General features: G+C 42.9%; 1 protein-coding gene across 1 annotated transcript in view; it reads right to left on the reverse strand.

The window, feature by feature from the left end:
- ACSL5 (acyl-CoA synthetase long chain family member 5) overlaps nt 1-15,433 on the reverse strand; it is an 81,883-nt gene that overhangs the window by 6,957 nt on the left and 59,493 nt on the right. The window contains exons 18-19 of the mRNA XM_040361625.1: nt 6,701-6,844; nt 2,561-2,662 (exon numbers count right to left, since the gene is read on the reverse strand). Of these exons, the coding sequence (XP_040217559.1) occupies nt 2,561-2,662; nt 6,701-6,844 (246 nt within the window). The remainder of the gene's footprint in view (nt 1-2,560; nt 2,663-6,700; nt 6,845-15,433) is intronic.

Raw genomic sequence — 15,433 nt, forward strand, 5'->3', positions numbered from 1 at the left:
CAATGATCAGTGTTGCTAACTTTAGCTGGCAGCACTGATTGTTTTAAGAAAAAAAAAAAAAACAGGCTGGTTGTACTCAAGTTGATTAATAGATTGACTTGTGTAAAACCAGCTAGCCCATACATAGATTGACTATGGCTGGTCTCTGCATAATTGGCGTAATTTCAATCCATGTATGACCCGCTTAACCACTACTCCGTCCCTAAATATCCTTCCACTCCTGTACATAGTGCTCACTGTCATACTCTCCACACTCCTCTCCTATACATAGTACCCACTGTCATACCCTACACACTCCTCTCCTGTACATAGTGCCCACTGTCATACCCTCCACACTCCTCTCCTATACAAAGTGCCCACTGTCATACCCTTCACACTCCTCTCCTGTACATAGTGCCCGCTGTCATACACTTCTCTCCTGTACTTAGTGCCCACTGTCGCACCCTCCACACTCCTCTCCTGTACATACTGCTCACTGTCATACCCTCCACACTCCTCTCCTATACATAGTGCCCACTGTCATACCCTCCACACTCCTCTCCTATACATAGTGTTCACTGTCATACCCTCCACACTCCTCTCCTATACATAGAGCCCACTATCATACCGTCTACATTCCTCTCCTGTACATACTGCCCACTGTCATACCCTCCACACTCCTCTCCTGTACATACTGTCCCATCATACCCTCCACACTTCTCTCTGGTACGTACTACCCTCTGTCATACCCCCTCACTCTTCCTGTACATACTGCCCATTGTCATACCCCTCTCCTGTACATAGTGCTTTTTTCCGTACCCTTTGTACTCCTCTCCTGTACATAGTGCCCACTGTTAGACCCTCCACATTCCTCTCCCTCACCTGCACATACTTCCCACTTGTATACCGTCCATACTCCTCCCCTATGTCGCTTACCCACAAAAACAGTTCTTTAAAATTAAACATGAATATCCTCAATGTTACCAGCTCTAGAATGGACACACTTTTGTTAGTTCAACTAAAGGAAATCTCAGTTCTCATATTTGTTCTGCCCCATTATTAGTACTCATTTAATTTTGTGATTACTACTATGATGTATAGAGGAACATCGGGGATCTCAGCTACTCTAAATATAGCACTTATATAAAAAAGTGGCCCTGAAAATATTTTTTAAATGTTGGCAACTGTGCACTTAGGCACTGCCCAAGGGCCACCGTCCACCGGGTCAGTAGGGGGCCCCATGAGAGGCTCCTGGGATCCTGTGATAATAAAGCGGTAGTAAACTTTCCTGACATTACTACTTTTTAGAGGCCCTGGGGTAGGTTATGCCACAACGTACAAGTATACACAGCATATTAGCACATTAGTGTACACTTCAATTTTCAGACTGAGCCCTCCAGTGCTGCGATGAATCAGGCGGGCCTGGACACTTCCATCTTCACTCGGTCTTCGTTCTGGGTTCTGTGCCTTTGGTAACTTGCCTTGGCTGGGCTGCGTTCATGTCATTCCCACGCATTTATTTATAATTTATTACACCCCATTCACACCTCCGCGACAAAACGCCCGACGCCGGCCGCTCGTGCCGCTGGAGGGGAGAATTCCTTCATTCTCATAGACGCCGTACACCTGCGGCATGAAAAAAAGTCCCGGACCCTTTTTTTCAGGCGACATTGGCGTTCGGCCATACAAAGCAATAGGAAGGATTTGTAAAAAAAAAGTTACACTATTCGCGGCAAAATACGCCGCGTACGCGGCGTTACTTGTCGCGGAGGTGTGAATGCAGCCTAAAAGGCCCCACCAAAATCCTCAGCACCAGGCCCATGATGCTCTTAATCTGGCCCTGCTCCTGTGCGCCTGTGACACTGCACATGGAAGTTACCACCCGCACTAGCACTCTGCAAGTTTTCCAAAAAATTTCACGCAAGTTTTTACTGTTGTTTTATAGTTATATGCTGAATAAATTCCTAAGCTGTTTAAAGGATTGGCTTGGCGCTTCTCACCTCCTTTTGCTTTCCTTTTGTTCACAGTGATCGGGTTCCCCAGCCCGTGCCTGAAGCAGCCTTGCTCCCTTTTCAGCCTCCATTTAGAGACTTTTTTAGAGACAACATTTTAGAGGTTCATCCCCCAGAACTTTTAATCCACTCACCATTCACATGGTTGCACCTTCATGTATCAGCATTCAGTTGCATGCCTTTTCATTAAAATGTTAAACTTTAATCTTTTTCATCAGATGGTTTAGCGCTAACCATTATACCAATATTGTGTATATGTTTCCTCTTAATTCCCCCTTATTTCCTCATTGTCCCCCTTTTGTACCCATATATGATTCCCATAAATCATACTTGATTACCTTTGTCCCCCTATTACCCTCATGTTTCATTTCCTGTGTCCTTCTATTGTACCCATATTTGATTCTCCTTGTCCCACTATTGTACTCATATTTGATTCCATTTGTCCCCATGTTTGTTTTTTCGTTTGTACCTGTATTGATTGCTCCCCCCCTTTATTATTAATACCCTTTGGATCAGTATACAGATGATATACTGCTTATTCCTGAATCTTGAATTTCTGCAGAACTCACCGAGTTTTTACAAAGCTCCTCAAACGAACCACGAGCGCCAAGCTTTGTCGCAAAGTCCGGCAAGACCTCAGGATCGGGAATCACAACCCCCACCAGACAGGACTATAAAGACAAAAACACACTTGATTAGTAACAAAATCTAACCAATGTCAGCAACACACTTCTATTGACAGTGTGCATTGGGGTGCCAGTCAAAATAAACGACACTGTATTTCATAAACGCATGTAGCATCACTTGTGAATTGCAGCAGTGCATGTTAACATGTTCTAAAAGTGTTGAATGGACCCCTAAATAAAGATCACACAAATTTTCTCAAATAACACCAAAATGACTGTAAACCTCAGACATGAAATATGAATAAAGCGTGTGTACTTGTCTCACTCCAGGGGACTAACGTATTTATCGGCGTATAACACGCACCCTAACTTTAAGAGGGAAGCTTCGGGAAAAAAACTTTCCACAGCCCCCTGCGTATAACACGCAGGCACAGTCTACCCTCTATTTTCAAGCTAAAAATACGCCAATAAATACAGTAAGTATCATTTCTGTCTGCTGCTTCATCATAACCCTAATATTTGGTCCCTGAGTTTTCCTCTATTAAATAATCCTGCCTTTCCACAGTTCTTTTGGGCTTCGGAGCCAATGATGATGATGATGACGACGACTGGGATGATGTTTGGAACTATCCATTTCAATACCTAATTTCAGTGCAAGATAGGCTGATCCAATTTAAAATAATTAATCGCTCTTCTCTTATGGTTGATCATGTTCAGAAATTCTCCCCATTGAGCTTCTCTGGTTCTTGGCACTGCACTAATCCACAGGCAAATTTTATCCAATTTTATTGGTCATGTCCGGTGATTGAGGCCTACAGGGTGTAAATCTAACAATTTATCACCTTGGTAATAACTATTTCTGTGCCGCTGGACGTGAAGGTCTGCCTCTTGGGATTGGCTGAGCTGCTAGCTCCCAGGAAGGTCACAAGGATTCTCCTCAGCACATTGATGTTTTATGCTAGGAAAGCCATTGTCCTCCTTTTTTGAAATCAGCTGTTTCCCCCTCTTTCGATAAATGGAAATTTCTTGTAAACTCTGCACTTCCCTTGTATATATGGTGACCACGTGTCCCAGATTGCCCGGGACAGTCCCGCATTTTGCAGGTCTGTCCCGGGCACCTTCATTCCAGGACAATACAGTGTCCCGGAATGAAACTGACACAGCTACCCCCCGGGCCAATCTGATCCCCCAAAAAAGACTGCAACATCACTGCTTTACTCACTAACAGTACTCGCCCTGGCCGGGAATGCCTGGAAGAGCACAATCCCTGCCCCCTGCTTGTGATTGGAGAAATCATAAATGCCACCTCTTGTGTCCAATCACTGTGCTGTGATTCGTTACAGCACAAGAGGATTTTTGGGAAGGGGGGTGTCCCTGAATGGTAGTTTGGAAATGTGGTCACCCTACTTGTATAGAGTTGCCTACAATAGCCCAGTATGTCCAAATACATTCAACATAATCTGGGTTCAGTGGCTTGAACACCCTGACACTGCTCATGATCCATACGTTGTACGGTTGCCTGGGTGGGCTCCCTAGTTGCTTGTAGTTGCCTCCTGTATTTCCAGTTGACAAATGGCATAAGTACAATTGGGTCACCGCTTTTGAGATGGCATTCCGCATTTGTCTGCTTTGCATCCCCTGCTATTGTGGGAGTATGGTACACAGTATCATGTCTGACTGCGATATACAGGCTTCTGGCCTTCAGTTCTGTTTCTGTAATTGTGATTTCTCACCTCTGATGTCATAGTTGTGCCTGGCATAGAGAAACAAGTGGAGCTCTTTTTCTGTTTGTTGGCAGCTGTTTATTAGCCACTTGACCTCCGGAAGAATTACTCCTTAACCAAGCTATTTTTTGCGTTACTTTAACTGACATTTGAGAGCTCATGCGCCACTGTACAAAAATAAAATTTGTCATTTTTTTTCCAACAAATAGAGCTTTCTTTTGGTGGTATTTGATCACTACTGGGCTTTTTATTTTTTGCGCTATAAACAAAAAAAGAACCAACAATCTTCTTTATTAGAAGAGTATGAGGGATTAATGTGAGGCAGTTATGACCCTACAAAGGTACCATCCCATATGAAACAATTACCGAATGAGAACAAAAATAGGGTGGGACTTCATATGTACCTTGCAGGGTCCAATAAATACATATACCAAAAAGGCTTAAAAAATAAACAGATCTTTAATTTTCATATACAAATGGTTAGATTTAAAAACCACAGTTACTGTAATGCCGCGTACAGACGATTGGACATTCCGACAACAAAACCGTGGGGTAGATTCAGATAGAAGATACGACGGCGTATCTCCAGATACGCCGTTGTATCTCTGAGTCCGGCCGGTCGTATCTATGCGCCTGATTCATACGCATAGATTTCTAGATTCTTACGCATAGATTTCTAGATTCTTACGCATAGATTTCCCTAAGATCCGACCGGCGTAAGTGTTTTACACCGTCGTATCTTAGGCTGCATATTTACGCTGGCCGCTAGGTGGCGCTTCCATAGATTTACGCGAGGAATATGCAAATGAGCTAGATACGCCGATTCAGAAACGTACGTCCGTCCGGCCGGCGCATTTTTTTACGTCGTTTACATTAGGCTTTTTTCGGCGTATAGTTACCCCTGCTATATGAGGCATATCCTATGTTAAGTATGGCCATCGTTCCCGCGTCAAGTTTTGATAATTTTACGTCGTTTGCGGCGGAATTTCGAGCATGCGCACTGGGATTTTCAAATACGCGGGGTCACAGTTAATATACATAAAACACGCCCACATCATCCACATTTGAATTAGGCGGGCTTACGCCGACACAGATACGTTACGCCGCCGTAACTAAGGGCACAAGTTGTTTCTGAATACAGAACTTGCACCCTAAATTACGGCGGCGTAACGTATCTCAGATACCTTACCCGGGTAGACAGATAGACGATTCTATCTGAATCTACCCCCGTGGATTTTTTTCCGAGGGATGTTGGCTTAAACTTGTCTAGAATACACACGGTTGCACAAATGTTGTTTGAAATTGCTAAAGTCAAGAACGCGGTCACGTACTAAGGCACAATAAAACGGAAGTTCCATTCCAATTGCGCCACTCTTTGGGCTCCTTTTGCTAATCTCGTGTTAGTAGAAGTTTGGTGAGAGACGATTTGCGTTTTTCAGCTTCTTGCTTTTCAGTCCGTTACAGTGTGACGAATGTGCTATCTCCATTACGAACGCTAGTTTTACCAGACCGAGCGCTTCCGTCTCGTACTTGATTCAGAGCATGCGTGGAAATTTTTTGCGTCGGAATTGTCTACACACACTCGGAATTTACGAGAACAGATTTTGTTGTCGTAAAATTTGAGAAGCAGCTCTCAAATTTTTGTTGTCAGAAATTCCGACAGAAAATGTTTGATGGGGCCTACACACGGTCGGAATTTGCGACAAGAAGCTCCCATTGAACATTTGTTGTCGGAAATTCAGATTGTGTGTACGTGGAATAAGTCTATCCAGGGTGTGCTGGTCCTGGCTGAAGAATCAAGAGAACTGGCCAGTTCACTATGCTTCAGTTATGATTGAACACAGTGAATGAGTGTGTTCACTGTGTTCATTTAGAAAAAGAAGGGGCCGGTAAATTACATATCGATTAGCCATGGCATGTAAACAGCCCCCTATAGCTGTATTGTAGACTCTAGGTGGAAAATCAGGGGGTGGTAATACTGTAGCTCAACACATGGCAATGGCATGTGAACAGCCACCTTTAGCTGTATTGTAGACTTTAGGTGGGAAGTCGTCAGGGGGTGGTAATACTGCGGCTCAACCACCTGTGATTTAACCCCTCGCCATCCCTCGGCTACCCATGAGATTAGTCATTTATCATACAAGCCATGTGTCAGTCAACGTGTATCTTCCCAGTTCCATCAACGCGGTGGTCCTCTGGGGCTTATTCATAAGGGAGTTGCCTCTAATTGTATATATCTTGTTCTAAGCTGTCGTTAATTAGATATCTCCTGGACCCCAGCTCCTCCCCCACCTGTGTATCATTAGCATTTTTCTAAGAGGATTACCGTCCCCATTTTCACAGTATATGATGTCCTTACCCGCAGACTTTCACCGTGTACAAACACCTGAGCCACGGGCCCGCTTCTGATATATACGTTCTCTATCTTCTCCGGAGCGATGTACTCGCCCTGCGCCAATTTAAAGATATTCTTCTTCCTGTCGATGATCTTCAGGGTCCCATTCTAAAAGACAATAAGATCAATGCGTTTAGAAGGAAATCCCCTCTAAGCATTGTATAATGACAACCTGAGATGACCTCATATTCATGTAATAATAAAAAAAATATACACATGTTTTTTAGATTGTAAGCTCTTATGAACAAGGCCCTCCTAAACCCATTTGTATTAAATTTTTCTAATGGTACTGTCTATCTTTTAGTTTGTAAAGGACTGAGCAAACGAAAGCCTATATAATGATATTAATATTTTTTTTAGGGATTGTTCACACCAGACGCAATGTGGGAAAAGGAGAATTTTCCCCTCACTGTACAAAAACATGCTGCCTTTTTACAGACGAGCACGGGTATTCATTCTTAAAGGCACCCCCGCGCATCTAGCAAACGCACGTTATCTTGTCTACCAAAACACATGGTACTGCAGTACAATGCATTTTGCTGCAGCACAATTTAAAAAATCATACCGGCACTATTTTTACACTTTTTATGTGCATAATGCAATCCAATGAAGTTAACCACTTAAGTCCCGGACCGAAATGCAGCTAAAAGCCCAGGCCAGGTTTTGCGATTCGGCACTGCGCCGCTTTAACAGACAATTGCGCGGTCGTGCGACGTGGCTCCCAAACAAAATTGACGTCCTTTTTTTCCCACAAATAGAGCTTTCTTTTTGTGGTATTTGATCACCTCTGCGGTTTTTATTTTTTGCGCTATAAACAAAAATAGAGCGACAGTTTTGAAAAGAATTCAATATTTTTAACTTTTTTCTATAATAAATACCCCCCAAAAAGAAATACATTTTTTTCCCCTCAGTTTAGGCCGATATGTATTCTTCTACATATTTTTGGTAAAAAAAAAATCGCAATAGTTTATCGGTTGGTTTGCGCAAAATGTATAGCGTTTACAAAATAGGGGATAGTTTTATTGCATGTTTATTATTATTTATTTTTTTTACTACTAATGGCGGCGATCAGCGATTTTTTTCGTGACTGCGACATTATGGCGGACAGTTTGGACAATTTTGACACATTTTTGGGACCATTGTCATTTTCACAGCAAAAAATGCATTTAAATTGCATTGTTTATTGTGAAAATGACAGTTGCAGTTTGGGAGTTAACCACAAGGGGGCGCTGAAGGAGTTATGTTTCACCTAGTGTGTGTTTACAACTGTAGGGGGGTGTGGCTGTAGGTCTGACGTCATCGATTGTGTCTCCCTATAAAAGGGAACACACGATCGATGCAGCCGCCACAGTGAAGCACGGGGAAGCCGTGTTTACATACGGCTCTCCCCGTTCTTCAGCTCCGGGGAGCGATCTCAAGAGGGTGGCTAGAAACGAATAGCCGCCCCCTCATCCCGGATCGCTCCCAGACGATTTCGGACCGCCGCATGTACGAAGGGGGGGGGTCCCGATCGGACCCCCGACCCACGTCTAGGCAGGGACATACGGGTACGCCCATCTGCCTGTACGTGCCATTCTGTGGACTTATATGTACATGCGGTGGTCGTTAAGTGGTTAATAGGCCGCCCTAAATCATGATGTGCGGGAATGCGCAAAAAAGCGTGCATGCTCGGATGCACTGCCCAGTGTAAATGAGCCCTTAATGAGATTCTTGTGTGTTTGTGTAAAACAAAAGAAGTCAGCTAAACACAATCTGAGCACTATATTGGAGGATATTAGAACAGAATGAATGGATACTAAATTTGTTACATACAGTGCCTTGAAAAAGTATTCACACCCCTTGAAATTTTCGAATTTTGTCATGTTACAACCTAAAAAGCAAACGTATTTTATTGGGAGATAGACCAACACAAAGTTGCACAAATTTTTAAAAGTGTAAGAAAAATTATAAATGGTTTTCCAAATTTCTTACCAAAAAAATATCTGAAAAATTTGGCGTGCATTTGTATTCAGCCCCCTTTACTCTGATACCCCTACAATCTAGTGGAACCAATTGCCTTCAGAAGTCACCTAATTAATAAATAGAGTCGACCTGTGTGTAATTTAATCTCAGAATAAATACAGCTGTTCTGTGAAGCCCTCAGAGGTTTGTTAGAGAACCTTAGTGAACAAACTGCATCATGAAGGCCAATAAACACACCAGACAGGTCAGGGATAAAGTTGTGGAGAAGTTTAAAGCAGGGTTAGGTTATAAACAAATATCCAAAGCTTTGAACATCTCACAGAGCTCTGTTCAATTCATGATCCGAAAATGGAAAGTATGGCACAACTGCAAACCTACCAAGACATGGCCGTTCACCTAAACTGACAGGCCGGACAAGGAGAGCATTTATCAGAGAAGCAGATAAGAGGCCCATGGTAACTCTGGTGGAGCTGCAGAGATCCACAGCTCAGGTGGCAGAATCTGTCCACAGGACAACTATTAGTCATGTTCTCCACAAATCTGACCTTTATGGAAGAGTGACAAGAAGCATGCCATTGTTGAAAGAAAGCCATAAAAAGTCCCATTTGCAGTTTGCAAAAAGCCATGTGGAGGACACAGCAAACATGTGGAAGAAGGTGCTCTGGTCAGATGAGACCAAAATTGAACTTTTTGGCCTAAAAGCAAAACGCTATGTGTGGCAGAAAACTAAAACTGCACATCACCCTGAACACACCATGCCCACTGTGAAACATGGTGGTGGCAGCATCATGTTGTAGGGATGCTTTTCTTCAGCAGGGACAGGGAAGCTGGTCAGTGTTGAATTGAAGATGGATGGAGCCAAACACAGGGAAATCTTAGAAGAAAACCTGTTATGCCACGTACATACTATCGGAAATTCTGATAACAAAACCGTAGATTTTTTTTCCAACGGAATGTTGGCTCAAACTTGTGTTGCATACACACGGTCACACAAATGTTGTCTGAAATTCCGAACGTCAAGAACTCGGTGACGTACAACACTACGATGAGCCGAGAAAAATGAAGTTCAATGATTCCAAGCATGCGTCGAATTGATTCCGAGCATGCGTAGGATTTTTGTGCGTCGGAATTGCATACAGATGATCGTAATTTCCTATAAGAACTTTTGCTGTTGGAAAATTTGAGAACCAGCTCTCAAATTTTTGTTGTCGGAAATTCCGACAGCAAATGTCCGATGGAGCCTACACAAGGTCTGAATTTCCGACAAAAAGCTCACATCGAACATTTGTTGTCGGAATTCCCGATCATGTGTACTCAGCATTAGAGTCTGCAAAAGACTTGAGACTGGGGCGGAGGTTCACTTTCCAGCAGGACAACGACCCTAAACATACAGCCAGAGCTGTGGTTTAGATCAAAGAATATTCACGTCAAAGTCCAGACCTAAATCCAATTGAGAATCTGTGGCAAGAGTTGAAAATTGCTGTTCAGACGCTCTCCATCCAATCTGACAGAGCTTGAGCTATTTTGCAAAGAAGAATGGGAAAAATGTCACTCTCTAGAATTGCAAAGCTGGTAGAGAAATCCCCAAAAAGCTGTAATTGCAGTGAAAGGCGGTTCTACAAAGTATTCACTCAGGGGGGCACCCCACACTTTTCAGATATGTATTTGTAAAAAATGTGGAAAACCATTTATCATTTTCCTTCCACTTCACAATTATGTGCCATTTTGTGTTGGTCTATCACATAAAATTCCAATAAAATACGTTTACGTTTTTGGTTGTAACATGTGGAAAATTTGTTCTGGAAGGATCAAAATTTTTTGCATCTGCAGCATTGAGTATACCTGGAAATCTCGCCATTGAGACAGAATATTGGCATTCTTTTTTTTTGTGAACCATTCTTGACACTGATTTACCGAATACAGAGCGAGAGCACGAGAACATAATTACCTCTCAGCAGGGTTCAGCCTCAGCCTTGTTAGCACCAAATTAGAATGAAGGGGCTTCTAAGCACACGAGAAATCAGCATTTGGCAGCGGTTGTTCTGTTTATTGATTAAATATAGGAGATGTAAACTTCATTTGATCACTTATTGGTGGCCTAGCTGCTTTATATTCCATAAGGGATGACATAATCACCTCCCAACAAGAACATAATTACCTCCCCGCATGGTTCAGCTTCTGCGCTGTAAGCACCAAATTAGAAATAAGGGGCATCTAAGCACATGTGAAATTCTGTTTATTGATTAAATATAGGGGATGTGAATGTAATTTGATCACTTATTAGTGACCTAACTGCCTCATATTCCATAGGGGATGACATAATTACCTCCCAACAAGAATATAATTACTTCCCAGCAGGGTTCAGCCTTGGCTCTGTTTGCACCAAATTAGAATAAAGTTGTGTCTAAGCACGCGTGAAATTTGGCATTTGGCAGCAGTTTATTGATTAAATATAGGGGATGTGAACTTCATTTGATCACTTATTGGTGGCCAAGCTGCCTCGTAACCCCAGGCGATGACGGTTGGCTTATATCATTCAGTGTTGGGTTTAATTAGTATTATATGTAGTGGAATTGTGGAAATCAGAAATGATCACTCATGTCTTTTGGCCATCTCTGATTGACTTCTATGGATGGAGCCCAGGGCCACCATTGGAAATACAGCTTACTTAAAAGCAACCCCTTCCCCACGCTAACTGCCCTGGCTCACTTTGGCAACAAAAAGTTTTTTGCAATACTCCATTGTTCACATGAAAACATTTAACCCCAGTGCCGTGCTATTCCTTAGTACTCCGATCCATATAAAATATCTAAACCCTGAAGAAGGGTGAGACTTTTGAGCCCCCAAAACCTGTTAGATGATTTATGTCTTCTTGCTATGAGTTAGCATCAATATGAAAAGATTTTGGTCTCTTAGATCTTTGGTCTGACACCCTTGTTTGACTTTCTACACGTATATCCAAACCCAAGGTCGTCTTTTTTTTTTCAAGAGTAATTCCATTAATATTTTCTTACTTATATAAACAAGAGAATGTGCAAATACAGAGTCATGTACAGTCTGTGTATTTGCACCTATAGATAGACTCCAATAGATGTAGAGTGAAAGAGCCTTCATAGGACATGGTATGAAAGCCCTCTCAAAATACAATAAATTATATTGGACATTGGCCCAGATTCAGGTACGAGTTGCGCTTTATTTGCGGAGGCACAGGGCAACGATTTTGCCCTGCGCCCACGCAAATATTTTGCGCTGCCCTCGATTCACGGAGCAGTAGCTCCGTAAATTGCGAGGGCGCGCCGGCAAAATTGCGCGGCGTAAGCGCGCACAATGTAAATGATCCCGCCGGAGGCGGGAATCATTTAAATTAGGCGCGTTCCCGCGCCGATCGCAAAGCGCATGCGCCGTCGGGAAACTTTCCCGATGTGCATTGCGGCGAATGACGTCGCAAGGACGTCATTTGCTTCAAAGTGAACGTTAATGGCGTCCAGCGCCATTCACGTATCACTTACGCAAACGGCGTGAAATTCAAATTTCACGACGCGGGAAGGACGGGTATACTTTAGCATTGGCTGCCCCTACTATTAGAAGGGGCAGCCTTACGCTAAAGACGCCGTACGGAAACTCCGTACCTTGCGTACGCAGGGCCCGCGCAACTTTGTGAATCGGTGTTAGTATGCAATTTGCATACTATACGCTGATCACAATGGGAGCGCCCCCTAGCGGTCAACGCAAGAATGCAGCCTAAAATCTGCGTGGCATAAGAGCCTTATGCCACGCAGATTTTAGGCTGCAGTCGGCGTAATGAGTTCTCTGAATCAGGAGAACTCGTTATGCCGGCGCAAGTCAGCAATTGCGCTGCGTAACTATGGTTACGCAGGCGCAATTGCTACCTGAATCTGGGCCATTGTTGACAACCACCCTGACCAGATTTTATCAATTTTATTTAGACAGCCTCTGTTACTCAACCAGGGTTCCCAAGAGACTGCTAGGGGTTCCTTGAGCAATGAGCAATTTTTGCCTCTCAGGTAAGTTCCAACTGACACCATTTATCTTTCTAGTTATCTCTAATGTATCTTGAGTTGTAGATATAGTCATTTTTTCTTGGGACCAGAAAGTAATTTAAAGGGTTCCTCTGTGTTGAAAAGGTTGACAACGGCTGCTCAAGGGCTTTCACAATGGAGGGGTGCGCTGGCAGGGCGTCAAAAACAGTCCAGCTAGCAGCTTCTTTGGCGGCGTTTTGCGGGTGGCTTTAACACTTTTCCGGCCGCTAGCGGGGGGTAAAACCTCCCCGCTAGCGGCCCGAAAGCGTTGCAAAGGTAAAGCGCCGCTAAAAATAGTAACCTACTGCCAACGCTCATGGCGGCTCGGTGTGAAAGGACTCTTAGTAAATCTCCCCCTGTGCTTGTTTTATGAGCATGATGCCCCCGTACACACCATCACTTTATGTGATGAAAAGAAATGACGTTTTTAAAAACGTCACTTTAATTGACCGTGTGTGTGGGAAAACGTCGTTTTATGTCTTCTAAAAAACGACCAAAAAAAATTGAAGCATGCTTCAATTTTATGTGTCGTTTTTCAAAACGTCAACTTTTACTTCACAGAAATTGACCGTGTGTAGTAAAAAACGTCATTTAAAACGACGTTTTTTCACCCGCGCATGCCCAGAAGCTAGTTATGAAGCGAGCTTCAATGGAAAAAGTGGTGAGAACGTAACCTCGCTTTGCTAGAACATTGTGAGAAAAACGATGGTGTGTAGGCAACTTCGTCTTTGAAAATTGAAGTTTCAAAAACGTCATTTTTTACTTCACAGAAAATGTCGTTTATTTTCATCACATAAAGTGATGGTGTGTACGGGGCATTATTGTTATTCATTTTATATTAAGATTATTGTTGTCCTTTATAGCAGAAGTATGTTGTAAAATGATCCACTCTTGGTGTCAATTACGGTAGGTATGGCAAGCTATTGTACCATAAGCTGTAGATAAAATAATTTTTAGCAGAGGTTCCCCAAGCTCTACAATTTAGCCTCAGTTGGGACTTGCATTACAGTGAGGATCCTGTATGGAGCGTCTATGCTGAACAGTAAAGTTGAACGCGATATGTACCTGCAGAACTTTGCTGAATTCTGAAGTTCCCCCGAGACCTTAAAATTATTTCAAGGGTTCCTCCAGATTAAAAAAATATGCTCTTAAGCAGGGTTTCCAAACATCTAGGATAAGTGGCTTATCCTCAAGGGTACTAATTATGGATTAAGGTCAGTACCTGCCTATGGTCTCCACTTCTAATGTAAGAGCAGACTCTGATGGGAACCCTGATGTAAGGGGTGACACTGATGGGGATCCTGTAATAAGGGATAAGTGTTGTAAGGGACACTCTGATCGGGACCCTGATGTAAGGAAGGATTTTTTTTGGCCTGCAAATATTTGTAAAATATGAGTTGTGACACTTCTACTGAAAATAATTGATCTGGTCTTTAATACCTGTTTATTGCTGTCAGTCTTCTTTTTACTGATGTAGTCAATGCTATGGGCTTTTTCTCCTGAAAAGGAGAAAGTTCGTTGAAGGGGACGTAGTACGTATAGGGGCTGGGCCACACCTGTGACATCACCCCACAGCCATATTGTTTGGGGGAGAGTGCAAAAATAAAAAAAAGTAAACTCCAAAAAAAACATAAATTCAAAAGAATTCAAAAAAAGATTGCAATTTCCCAAAAAATATAAAAAAATCTTAAATTTACAAAATGTATCGTATTTACGAATTTTTGAATATTCGAATTTACGAATATTCAGAAAAGTTTGTTAAACAGGTTTTCGTTTATTCGGACATTTTTGAATTAACAATTTGTTGAAACTCGTTAAGAAACTAATTCGGAAAAAAACAAATTGCACATGTCTAGTTTAATTTACAGCACAGGGCGGATGCATGCATGGCACAATAGATGCGTTGCAAGACGTGGCATACTATTTTGACATTGATGGCTAGAAATTTATAATTGTTATAGACTTCATTTTATTATGGTTCTTGGGTGTTTCTAAAGAAGGATATAGTGGGCCAGATTCACAAAAGAGATACGACGGCGTATCTCCTGATACGCCGTCGTATCTCTGAGAGTATCTATGTGGCTGATTCATAGAATCAGTTACGCATAGTTAGCCCTAAGATCCGACAGGTGTAATTGACTTACACCGTCGGATCTTAGGATGCAATACTTCGGCCGCCGCTGGGTGGAGTTCATGTCGTTTTCCAGCATCGGGTATGCAAATTAGCTTTTACGGCGATCCACGAAGGTACGCGCGTTCGTTACGTCGTCGCTAGACGGTTTTTCCCGTCGCAAAGTTAGGCCTGATTTTTCATGGCTTAACTTTACATGAGCCATGTTAAAGTATGGCCGTCGTTCCCGGGTCGAATTTCAAATATTTTTTTTTTTTGCGTAAGACGTCCGAGAATACGAAAGTACGTTACGCACGTCGCCATTCAAAAAACACGTCGGGGCGCCGTAATTTCACGCAATGCACGTTGGGAAATTTCCTAAAGGAGCATGCGCAGAACGTTCGGCGCGGGAACGCGCCTAATTTAAATGGTACACGCCCCATTTGAATTAGGCGGGCTTGCGCCGGACGTCTTTACGTTACTCCACCGCAAGTTTACACTCAAGTGCTTTGTGAATCAAGCACTTACGAGGAAAACTTGCGGCGGTGTAACTTAAAGACGATACGTTACGCCGCCGCAGTTCTC

This window comes from Rana temporaria, chromosome 8, assembly GCF_905171775.1.
Source record: "Rana temporaria chromosome 8, aRanTem1.1, whole genome shotgun sequence".
NCBI lineage: Eukaryota > Metazoa > Chordata > Amphibia > Anura > Ranidae > Rana > Rana temporaria.